At 42.9% G+C, this 11,506-nt stretch overlaps 1 protein-coding gene and 1 long non-coding RNA gene across 2 annotated transcripts; one reads left to right on the top strand and one right to left on the bottom strand.

Moving 5' to 3' along the window:
- The first annotated feature begins 2,296 nt into the window (after positions 1 to 2,296).
- Positions 2,297 to 9,847, top strand: gtse1 (G-2 and S-phase expressed 1). The gene is made up of 12 exons (XM_076089657.1): positions 2,297 to 2,417; positions 2,630 to 2,701; positions 2,813 to 2,870; positions 3,442 to 4,225; positions 4,935 to 5,096; positions 5,320 to 5,455; positions 5,799 to 6,194; positions 6,703 to 6,754; positions 7,538 to 7,744; positions 7,838 to 8,060; positions 9,064 to 9,180; positions 9,307 to 9,847. Exons 2-12 carry the CDS (start codon positions 2,680 to 2,682, stop codon positions 9,394 to 9,396), a joined length of 2,247 nt encoding a protein of 748 aa, XP_075945772.1. The 5' UTR covers positions 2,297 to 2,417; positions 2,630 to 2,679; the 3' UTR covers positions 9,397 to 9,847.
- On the bottom strand, positions 6,778 to 9,828 carry LOC142947808 (uncharacterized). Its single transcript, XR_012953429.1, has 2 exons — positions 8,213 to 9,828; positions 6,778 to 8,031 (listed from the first exon to the last, which is right to left on the bottom strand). It is a non-coding gene; the product is annotated as an uncharacterized LOC142947808 (long non-coding RNA).
- Positions 9,848 to 11,506: the final 1,659 nt, after the last annotated feature.

Genomic DNA, 11,506 nt, shown 5'->3' with positions numbered 1-11,506 from the left:
TTTAAAAATACATTTTAAAAACAGACTCGTCTGATTGGTTCTCGTCCGGAGTTCGTTCACCTGCTGGTTTTAGAATCCAGGAAGCAGGAATGTGTCCAGGTGTGTTTGTTGGTTTGTGTGCCGAGGTTCACACAGACTGACGTTTCCTTCTGTGTTTAATAGCCATGAACTCTACAGTTGTTGTTTAGGAGAAGAGTGTTTATGAGGTGATCGATCAATAATTCTGATCTGTAAATATCCATGTTGGTGTTCAGACGTAGCCGGAGCTCATTTTATTCTGACGAGTTTAGTTTAGTGTCTTAACTTTCAGGATCTGTGAATGAAATGTTTAAAGTCCTTCAGCTTTAATAAGGGGGGGGGGGGTGGGCTGTGTTTGTAGACAGAAGAGTTTAAGTAAATGTCTAACATTCGATTATATTCTAAAGTTTTTGTAAAAAAAAAAAGAGAATTTAGGTTGTTGTCATTTCAAAATATGTAAAACCAAAAAGTTATTAAAAGTTAAAAACAACTTCCAGAGCAGGACGTTTGTGACGGAGCTTCACACCAGACAGAAGAAGAAGAAACTCATCGTCTCTGGTGCTTCACATCAACCTGCTGAAGCTCCGCCTCCTGTGATGCTTTTATGACATCATAAATCCTTCCTTTTCAGGCTCCACCTTATCCGTGACATCATCATACCTGTCCTACAGGAAGCCTGAAGTCATTCTTTATCGAACATCCTAAAAACATGTTAGACCGACAGAGACTCACATGGTTCACATTTAAACGTCCAACTAAGACGTTACAATCATTTATCTGTAATAATCTGAGCGCTAACATTAAGAAATACATGAATTAATAAAGTAAACCGGGTCATAACTATTATGTTAATGGTTCAGTATTATTCTTTAGGCTTTACTAAACAGGATCTGTAATACAAACAAATCCATGAAATATGAACCTAATTAAATAAAAGGATGAACGTCCTTAATTTAACACAAAAGAGTTTTTAAACATATTTTCCAGGTCGTAATTTAATGAGAAATAGTTATAATATTATGAAAATAAAGTTAAAAACGACATTAAAAGTTGTTTTACCGTGAGAGTAAAGACGAGAAGTTTCACTGTTTTCTTTGAATACATTTGTTTTATTTATAATTTTAATATTGTGATAACCTGTGGAGGTTTTTTATATTTTGGGAAATTAAGATGAAATTCTTTTTTATAATTTTACAAGAAAAAAACTCAAAATATTATAAGTGTGATACAAAAGAGATTATAAAGAGTTTAAATATTGTGTGTAATTAAGTAACATTAGAATTCCCAAAGAAAAATAGTTATTAAACATGTTATGAGAGAAATAATTTTACAAGAAAAGAAATCGGGATAAAGTGGCAACGTTTAAAGGAAAAGGTCTAATTTTACAATTAAAAAGCTGTTTCAGTTCAGAACATATTCAATCATTTCTAAATTATCCAAAAGTAGGTGTTTTTTTTTTGTACAACTACCACTTGGAGAGGTTTTAACCATTCATCCATTGTTTATTTAGTAGTGGAAGAAGTATATTGATCTTTAACTTGAGAAAAAGTAGCAATAGTACATCTATAGTAGGCCTACACAGTGTAATGCGGTGGAAGATGGTGTGATTTGATTGAAGAGCTTCTGAATGAGTTTCTGTGTAACTGATACTAAATGTCCTCGTTTTCTAGTCTACATTCTAACCAGTTTTATTTTATTTTATTAAAAGAACAAAAACAACAGTACAGCGAGCACAGGAAAACTCATGACGACACATTTAAAAAAAATGTAACAAATGTGTACACTTAAGAATAAACACGTACATTAATTTAGAACTATGAAAAATATCTAAATAAATATATTAAAAAGGTATGTGATAAACATTGCATCTTTTGTCCTGTCTTTTTTCAGTCTGTCTTAATGAATATATTTGATTCTATTCTTTATCAGAAAAAAAATGTATCCAAACTTTACTAACTAAATGCGTTTTTAAATAAACTTTGTATGGCTCAATTTGCTGTAAAGGATTGATATTTTAATGTTTTTACTACTTAATTCTTTCTAGTTTCTGTACTATGTGTCCCTTGTTAATGTGAATAACATTTCATTGTATAAACGTATAAATTATATTTAAAAGCATCAAAAACAAGGAACCTATAAAATATTTAATATTATATTGCTTTGGGGGTAAAAAAACAAACGTAAATATATTTGTTAACACTACAAACTACAATCCCCACAATTCTGCTCATTGCTTTCGTCACACACCCTTCCGACCAATGGCTGAGTGGGCCTGCGTCACGTGACCAGCAGCGCAGCAGATTTGAATCGTTCGTGAGGTTAATGTGTGTTTTCTTCGTGTCACCGTTTGAATGCGAAGCAGAAAAGAAGATTTGTGAGTTTTTCAGAGGAACTTGAAGGTTTGTAGTTTCTTTACTTTAATTAAACTGTGAGTTTCATGTTTAAATGTAGTCCGTTTAAAGCTAACAGTTGACCTTTGGTTTAGCTAAAGCGTGCTAACGTTAAAGCCGTGCTAACTGTAACGCTAGCACGACTGAAGCTCGTGTTTTAAGTGCAGTCTTAAGAGTCTTAGTGTTAAATATTGTCATTATAGTGTAAGGTTCCGCTGCAGGTCTGATCCGGATCCATCTGTTCCCCCACGGAGAAGAACCAAACAGCGGGATGGACTGTGGAGCTAACAGCGGTAACGTTTACATCAAGTTAACCAGTGTTGGCAACTAATCCAGAGTCAGCGTTAACCACGGTGTGCACGGTGTTCGTGTTTTAAATGAGCCGTGTTTGTGTCTCTGATCAGATCTGTTCTTTCTCACTGATGAGAAGTTCGACTTCGATGTTTCTCTGTCACCTGCCAGGTAGGTGGATGCATTATAATATAGCATAATAATAACATTACCTAACTTTAAAAATGCTTAAAAGCATTGAAACTGTAAGTTAAGTAAAAGTATGTGAGTATTATCAGCCATGTGCACTTAAAGTGTGAACAAGAAACTTATTCAGTGCAGAAACATGTCCCCTGTGACTGATATAATATTATATATATTTATATATATATATATATATATATATATATATTTGTAGTTGGTGGAGATGATGCTCATTTAATGTGTTCAATACAAAATGAAACTAATGGATTAATCTCTTTTTTGATTGCTCGTTTGATAAAGAGACACTTTCACAACGTTTGTTTTGTCTAAACAACCGACACAAATAAATAACAATTATGAAAATAATTTTAAGTTTTCACATTTGAGGATCATGAAATGTTTTTGCATCTAACCTGAATGATTATTGAAATATAGTTGGCATAATTTCATTTCAGCTGCACTTGTGTATATTGTTAAGCTCAGTTTTGGAGCTGCATGTCTGGTTCCAGCTCTCTGTTTTGCGTTCCTCTCAGCTGTGGTGTGTCTCTCTGCTCTGAAGCTCCAAAGGTGATGAAGATGAGGTATTCTTGGGTCCCGTCAGCCACAAGGAGAGGTGCGTCTCCGTTAACGTGGCGTCTCTCGGCGGCGGTGCAGGAGGAGGAGGAGGAGGAGGAGGAGGAGGAGGAGGAGGCGTGCGGGCGAGCTGGAGTCCACTGAGCGGGGATCAGCTGGAGGCTGTGTTTCAGGAAGCCCACAGACTAGCCGACCAGCTGCAGTGCTCTGAACTGAGCAGCCAGCCACGCGGCGAGGATGCCGAGACCGCCGACACTACTGCCGACAAGGACGAGTTCGTCCAGGACGCCGTGGCCAAACTGGGCGTGCTCCATCAGACCGCCAGCGCACTCAGCCCCATCAAACGGCAGACCTTCTGTGTGCAGGACAGTCCCATGAAGCAGCTGCCGCCTGCTGTCCAGCACCGCCTGCTGAGAGGAAGCAGCTCCACTACATCCACCCGCCCGGCCTCTACATCTACATCTACATCCACCCGCCCGGCCTCTACATCTACATCCACCCGCCCGACCTCTACATCTACATCCACCCGCCCGGCCTCTACATCTACATCCACCCGCCCTGCCACTACAGCCTCATCCACCCGCCCCGCTGCCGGACGGAGCACCTCCAGTCCCGTGGCCGGGGTCAAGCCTCTGCCCAGGACGGGGCTGCGAGGGAAAGCCGCCCTCGGCGTGGCCGTGGTGCTGCCGAGCAGACCGGCTGCCACAACAATGTCCTGTTCTGCCGGCAAGAGCAGAGTGGAGAAACCCAGAATGCAACCACCGAGCAAAGTAGGAGAGACGTTTCTGTGTTTTTACTCTTTTGATTCGCAGGTGAAACCGTCGGTTTGGAACAGCAGATGTCTTGTTACACCTTCTCCACTGCAGGAACTCAACAACCTGTCGCGTACAGAACCATTTGAGTCATTGGTTCTTCTTGTGTTTCCACTGTGGCTTAAAAATCTGCTAGAGAACAGATGTGATGATGTAGTGTTTGCTTTTTATTGCCCCGCTAAATCCATTTTTACCTGAACGTTACTGGGAAATGCTAAACATGCATTTAGTTGCCCAAATCTATTTCCAAAAACTCTCAAAGGAGGAAACAAAAGCAAACCAAAGACAATGGCCACATATCACGGGTCGGGTTGTTCCTGCAGTGAATAGGCGTAATTATTATTCTGTCTGTTTTCAATAGTGTTATCTAAAAGCAATAGTTAGAAACTTAAGTGAATGGTCACTTGTGGACAGATGGATAGCGCCCTCTGCCTGGGTAACAAACCCCCCCCGAACAGAACCTCTTAAAGCTAATGAACACATTTGATGTAGTTTGTTTAATCTGTAACAAAAGCAAAGAGAGAAAGAAACTCAATGTATCTGTCTAACAGGGGATTATGTGCTATTTCTTGGCTGCGAGGAGTCTTCAAGCAACCGGTAGAGAATCCATAAGTCTTTCTGCTGATCACCTGTCTGCTCTTTTATTTCATTTTTTTACGTGTTTCAGCCTTTGGGAAGTTGGAGGCGGAGTCCGTCCTGTCGCCTCTCCAGCAGAGCGGAGTCGTCTGAGGATCTGCTCTCTGATTCGGTGAGTGTGGCGTCTGACATCAGCGACTCCTCCCTCAACTCCAGCCTTCAGGGAAAGCGCACGCTGGCTCCGCCCACCAAGGTAGCACACCTGTTCAAAACCGACTCTGTACAAACTTCACCATTAAAGCTGATTCTGGTGCAACAGCTCCACCTGTTGGGCAGAGTCAGTCACTGCAGCCGAACGCATTAAATTTAATTGACGATATTGAATGTGTATATCAGTGTTTCCCACAGTCAGTATTGATGCTATCTATTCTAAACATCCTGTATAAAACAATGTACATAATATTTTTCTCTGTCAGCGTGCTCTGGGGAACATGTCAGGTGTGAAAGCTCCGCCCCCTCAGAAGAGGAGGGTGACAGAGAGGAAGAACACGTCGTCATCCTCATCCTCAGTGTCCAGCTTCAACTCCAGCCTCTCTCTTTCCCCAGCTAAAGGTACGCTAACTGCTAACAAATGTTAATAGTCAACATCCCGTGTGCGGGCCTTCCAAAACGGAGTAGGCTGTAACAGTAACCACATTAGCAGCTATCAAGTAACTATCCTGTATGCTGTGAACAAAACTACAACATATAAGGTGATCTGCTGACCACAGTAAAACATGTACCCGTCCTGTACCGACAAATCTAAAGACAAAATGCACAATATGCTCCGTTAAATATCTCTAAATCACATCCAGACCTGACTTGACCAAAACCACAGCACCGAGACCCTTTAAAGGAAGCGGTCTGGATCCGGTCACAAACTAATTCTGGAGCGGTTGGACTGTCGTCTCCTCAGGTAAACTGAACTCATCTCTGAGCCGGAGTCAGAGCAGCTCCACTGGCCCCGCCCCCAGCATCAGCAGACCGGCCAATCAAAGCAGGCCGCGACGCTCCACCGTCTACGCCGCCGCAGAGCCGGCGTCCTCCACCGCTGGCTGCCGCTCGCTGTCCACACAGGCCAGGAAGCTGTCTGAGGTGGAGCGTGTCGAAGCCACCCGGTCCACGCCGCTTAAGAGAGCTGAGGCCACGCCCCTCCAGGTGACGCCCGCCAAGAGGGTTTTGGAGAGGTCCGCCTCCATCCCCACGGCCGCCTCGGCCCGGCTGCAGAGCGGATTGAAGACCAAATCCAAACCAGAGGCGCTGGTCGCACCGACACCCGGCGGAATAGTCAGAGGAGTCCGCCAAGGAGACGGTAAGAGACGTCCGTTTGAGCGGTTTGACTTTATTTAGAAATATGTTATTCTGTCAGTGTTCAGACTTTATTTAAACCAATAAAAAAAACAGAAGATCAGACCAAACTGCAGACACAAAAATATGAATTCTGCTTCTGAAATCAGCACAAAGAAACTCAACTCTGGTGGATATTATTGTCCAAGTTATTAGTGTCTTTGCAATATTTCAATTAATTTAGCTAATTGCTAAACATAGAGTGAGTGTTGATGCTGACACGTTTTGAAGCAGATATATATCTCTCTCTCTCTCTCTCTATATGTGTGTATATATATATATATATATATATATATATATATATATATATATATATATATATATATATATATACACACACACACACACACACACACACACACACACCTACCTACCTACCTCCATCTGGTTCTGTGGTGAAATGAGGACACCTGTCTGTCTCTCACTCTCTGTCCGTCTGTCTCTCTCTCACTCTGTCCGTCTTTGTGTTTCAGCTCCAGACGCCTCAAAGCCAAAGAGGTTGACGTCCGTGAGCGGCGTGGACAGGTAGATGACATCACACAGACGAGTTACATTTACATCAGATTTACTGATGATGATAAATTTTATTCGTCAGGGTAAAAAATCTCAATATTTACTTATTGAATGAGACACAAACAGAGCAGAACAGATATCCATATGTGGCAATCTTTTTATTTACAGAGCTCTGTTTATGGTATTCAAATACACTTTACGTAAGTTAAAATGATCGTAGTATGCAAGAAGCAGTCTAACCTCATGAACAGGAGGCTTTTATCCAGTTGGAAAATAAAATGAGGCTCCACATGCTCTATATATCGAGCTATTTACATTTTACAACTTCTTCTTAAAACCTCTCAGCAGGCGGCAATTCTGTCGAAGATTCACAGAATTGTTGTCACGTGACTGTTGGTCTCAGATGAATCGATCACGGCTTCATAGCTCCACTGAAGAGCTCAGAATTTAATGTTTATTACAGAATCTGGTTACTTCAAACGGTTTATTTGGGGCGAGAGTTTTTGATGAAATATTACAATTTTAAGGTTCGTTTTTGTTGCTTTTTCTGACTGAAGCGTTCGTCACACATGATGTGTTCACTGACCATCGGAAAGATGAAAATCTGATATTTTTTACAGCTTCTGGATGTGATAAACGGTGTAGTTTTGGCGATTATTTAAAGAAAAGATGCTTTTCAATCCCGCCGGCGGGTTTCAGTGATTTCAGTTAGAAGTTTGGTTCGTTTGGGTTAAATTCTACCTGCCTTCCTGACTGATCAGTGATGTCATCAACTGGCGCCTTCCTCTCCTGCAGTCTTCCTCAGAAGCCGTCTGCTGGTCCTCAGACGCCCTCTGCTGGCAGCTGCACGTCGCTGCAGGCTAAGACGAGGCGTCCCTCCGCCCTCCCCACCCCCCTCAGGCGCAGGATGTCCTCCATCCCTGTCGCGACGCCAACCAGAGCACCGTCCACCTTTGACTTTCGCCCCGCCCCCGCCTCGGCCAGGAGAGAGAGAAGCTGCAGGTGAGATGCTTTAAACCACTGTCGAGCAGACGGAAAGCAAGTCTGAGATCACCATGAGTCGTTCATCGCCGTGTTGGTGTTGTTTCTGTGTAGCCCCGCCCCTGCAGACGCACATGAAGCGGAGCCTGTTGGTGCCCTCGAGGTCCAGCCCTTCTGTCTGGAGGAGGAGGAGCTGCCTGCTGCCCCGCCCACCTGCCCTTCACAGCCTGACCAATCAGAGAGCGCAGATCCTGGAGCTCCGAGTCAGGGCGAATCAAAGCCCATCAAGCACCTGATCGAACTGCAAACTACAGAGGAGAAAAGCAAGACACAGGAGGTCAGAGGTCACACACACACACACACAGTCTACCCAGGTCTATTTACAGCCTCGATTTTTTTTTTTTTTATTGAATGGATTCATTTCAAATCATACAAAAACTGTTTCTCAATTTAATTTACAAAAGATGAATAAAGCATGAGTTGACGTACAGAGTTTTTGGTTTCGTTGGAGCATCTGAAGAACCTTCAGTTTGTGGAAGAATCTCCAACAAACGAGTTCGTCGTGTCGTCGCAGGTTTCTGTCTCATTGCAGTTCGCAGTTTCATCCGAGGTTCTTGTTCCCGCCAGAGTTTCAGCGGCTAAACTCGTGTTTGTCTGTTCTGGAGTTTCAGTGCTTTTGTAGCTTCTGCCCGAATGTCTAGTTTGGAATATAGTTTCACTCCTGTTTCTGTTCACACTTTAGCATACTAGTGTTGTTCTACAGTTAAACGATCACGATGAAGCGTAGTGAAGCCAGAATAGTACCGTATTTTCCGCACTACAAGGCGCACTTAAAAGCCTTTAATTTTCTCAAAAAACGACAGTGCGCCTTGTAATCCAGAGCGCCTTATATATGGATCAATTGGTTAATTGGTTGATCCATACTGGTTGTACACGGCGCTCTGTCAAAATGTTTCAGTACGACTGGTAAACTACAAAGCCGCACCGCGGTAAACACCGGTACTGTGCTTACTCCTAGTCCAACACCACTTGTGTGTATAAAGACCCCAAAATGGCACCTTTCAAGAGACACGCTTACGACGCTATTCTATTCTATGCGCCTTATAATCCGGTGCGCCCTATATATAAAAACAGTTCTAAAATAGGCCATTCATTGAAGGTGCGCCTTATAATCCGGTGCGCTTTATAGTGCGGAAAATACGGTACCTAATCACAGCTTGTGCGTGACGTGGTTGCTGGTCACGCCCCTCTGACTCGTTCTAACTCGGCACGTTGTGACCGGAGGTCATCAGACGGTCACCAATGGTTCACTGATAACAGACTCTCTGCTCTCTCTTCAGGTTCTCCTGTTGGATCTTCCAGCGCCGACTCTGCACATTCAAGAGAAACTGCTCATCGACTTGACCAACACCCCCGACCTGATCCGGACCAGCGCCAAGACCTGCACCTCCACTCAGGTAACAGCTGACACCTCAGTTTACGTCTTAATATCCACAAACACAGTTCAGTGTGTGGTTTCTATAACGACCTGTATCAAACAGAATCCCTCATCTGTAAATAGAACCTGTTTTTATTTCCTTCAGCAGCTGATCGACTTGAGCTCTCCGCTCATCAAGTGGAGTCCAGAAGAGAAGAGGGAGAACAACGCTCCGCTCATCAACCTGTCCTTCTGATCCACGTTCCTCCTGGAGACCTGGATCTTCCCATCCACGTTCCTCCTGAAGACCTGGACCTTCCGATCCACGTTCCTCCTGAAGACCTGGATCTTCCCATCCACGTTCCTCCTGGAGACCTGGACCTTCCCATCCACGTTCCTCCTGGAGACCTGGACCTTCCCATCCACGTTCCTCCTGGAGACCTGGACCTTCCGATCCACGTTCCTCCTGGAGACCTGGATCTTCTGCTCTCTGCAGTGAACTGTACTCAGCAGGTTTCTGTCTTCAGAAACTCTTAATAATCATAACCCAGTTAAGTTAACGACTCGGTGAAGTCTTCACTGAAGTATTTTGTTTTAAAGATGAAAACATTCAAAGGTTGCTGAAGGTTTTCTGCATCTGATTGTACTTTTTATTCGTCTCCAGCTTGCTGCTCTTATTGATGTCTGAATAAATGTTGTTAATGTGACGACTGTGCATCATTCATTCATTTATCATCATAAATGAAAATATATAAATTAAACTGAATACAAGGTGAATGGTGAGTGTGCAGACATTTCTATTGGCTGTCTGTTCAACGTTAACGTGGAGACTCTGAGCACTTTGTTGTTTAAGATAATATAAAATACAACTTTATTAATACCGAAGATTAATAAAGTGCCAGTTTGATCTAAGATTACAACAGAAGAGTAATAGAAAAGCAACAGAGTAAAAATCTAAATGTATATAAACAATAGAGGGATTAATATTACATGTATAAAACCAGTAAACTGACATCATTTTAGCATTAAGATCCTATCTGCTGTTTAAACTGTGACCTGTGTTCTCTGCGTGAACGTTCACCTGATTTCATGCTCCTCATGTAAGCTTGTGTTGCATTAGGCGCTCCCTGTGGACAGACGTGGTAGTGTTTCTGAACACCAGACTCTCTTTAGAAAACCTCATTTTACTGCAGCAGGGTCTGACAGTCTGACCCTCTCAGTCCTGGTTCTGGTTCTCCCGTTTTCTCCCTTCCCTACAGCGGGTCCAGCAATACGTCCTGGGTCTCCAGCAGCGTGGTGTCGGTGCCGGCTCCCCGACGACGTCCGACTGCAGGTCCAAGGCTGCTGGGGGATCTGGGTCTGTCCACGGTGGACCGGTCTCTGCTGGAGGATCTGGGTCTGTCCACGGTGGACCGGTCTCTGCTGGAGGATCTGGGTCTGTCCACGGTGGACCGGTCTCTGCTGGAGTCTGAGCTGAAGTGGTTTCTGGTGAACCTGCATGGTTTCATCTGATTTCACCGGAATCTGACCCGATGACAAGTATTTATAATAACTATATAGAAATAACCAATCTCCTCTTTGATGGTCTTGTTTACTGATGTCGGTCATAAAGAAACATTGATATTAAATTGAGTTTCTTAACCAGTTAAAAGTTCCTCACAGTAACTTTATTACTGATGTGACTCCTCACACTCATTAGAGCGACAAAATCTAATTTTTAAAACATGATTGACGACCGAACCGCGCCTGAAGACTTTGAGGAAATCTGTGTCCTTATTTCTCAAAGTGTCACAATTCTAAAGAACAGGTTACTTTTTTCGTCCGTCTGTTAAATATAAAAATAGCCAGATTAAACATTTACACACTGTTATCTTTGGTATGAAGAGACATTGATGAGACATTTGCTTAGACATATTTTTATTAAATGTGGAATGGCTTAATGGAACATTTCAGAGTGTAATCCGTCCATTCAGAGTACAGAGGCTGCTATAAAGGCCAATAACTGATATTCATTTGTGCTAATGAGTCATTACATTTGACAACATCAGAGATTACTACAAACATATTTCATGCTTTAAAGACGACACGCTTTCTGGCTTTTCAAAATAAGGCAAAGGGAACCAATAAGCGATCATCAGTTAGACCTCGATCAACAGAAGGCCATAAGGACGGATGGCCTTTTTGACGATCTCTCGCGTTTTTCTTTCGTCCTCGATGCGAACCAGCCAGTACTCTGCTCGTCCTTTGCATATCTCCCTGTACTCGGGGTTGATACGATTCTGCATGATCACTTTGTATTCGTGTCCTTTGCAGCAGAATTCTGTGGCGTAGCCCTTCGCGATTTCGATGTCTGGAGTAGAATAAAT

This window comes from Anarhichas minor, unplaced genomic scaffold (genome assembly GCF_050575085.1).
Source record: "Anarhichas minor isolate MPS153535 unplaced genomic scaffold, ASM5057508v1 ptg000011l, whole genome shotgun sequence".
NCBI lineage: Eukaryota > Metazoa > Chordata > Actinopteri > Perciformes > Anarhichadidae > Anarhichas > Anarhichas minor.
This window is presented reverse-complemented; position numbering and strand designations above follow the sequence as displayed.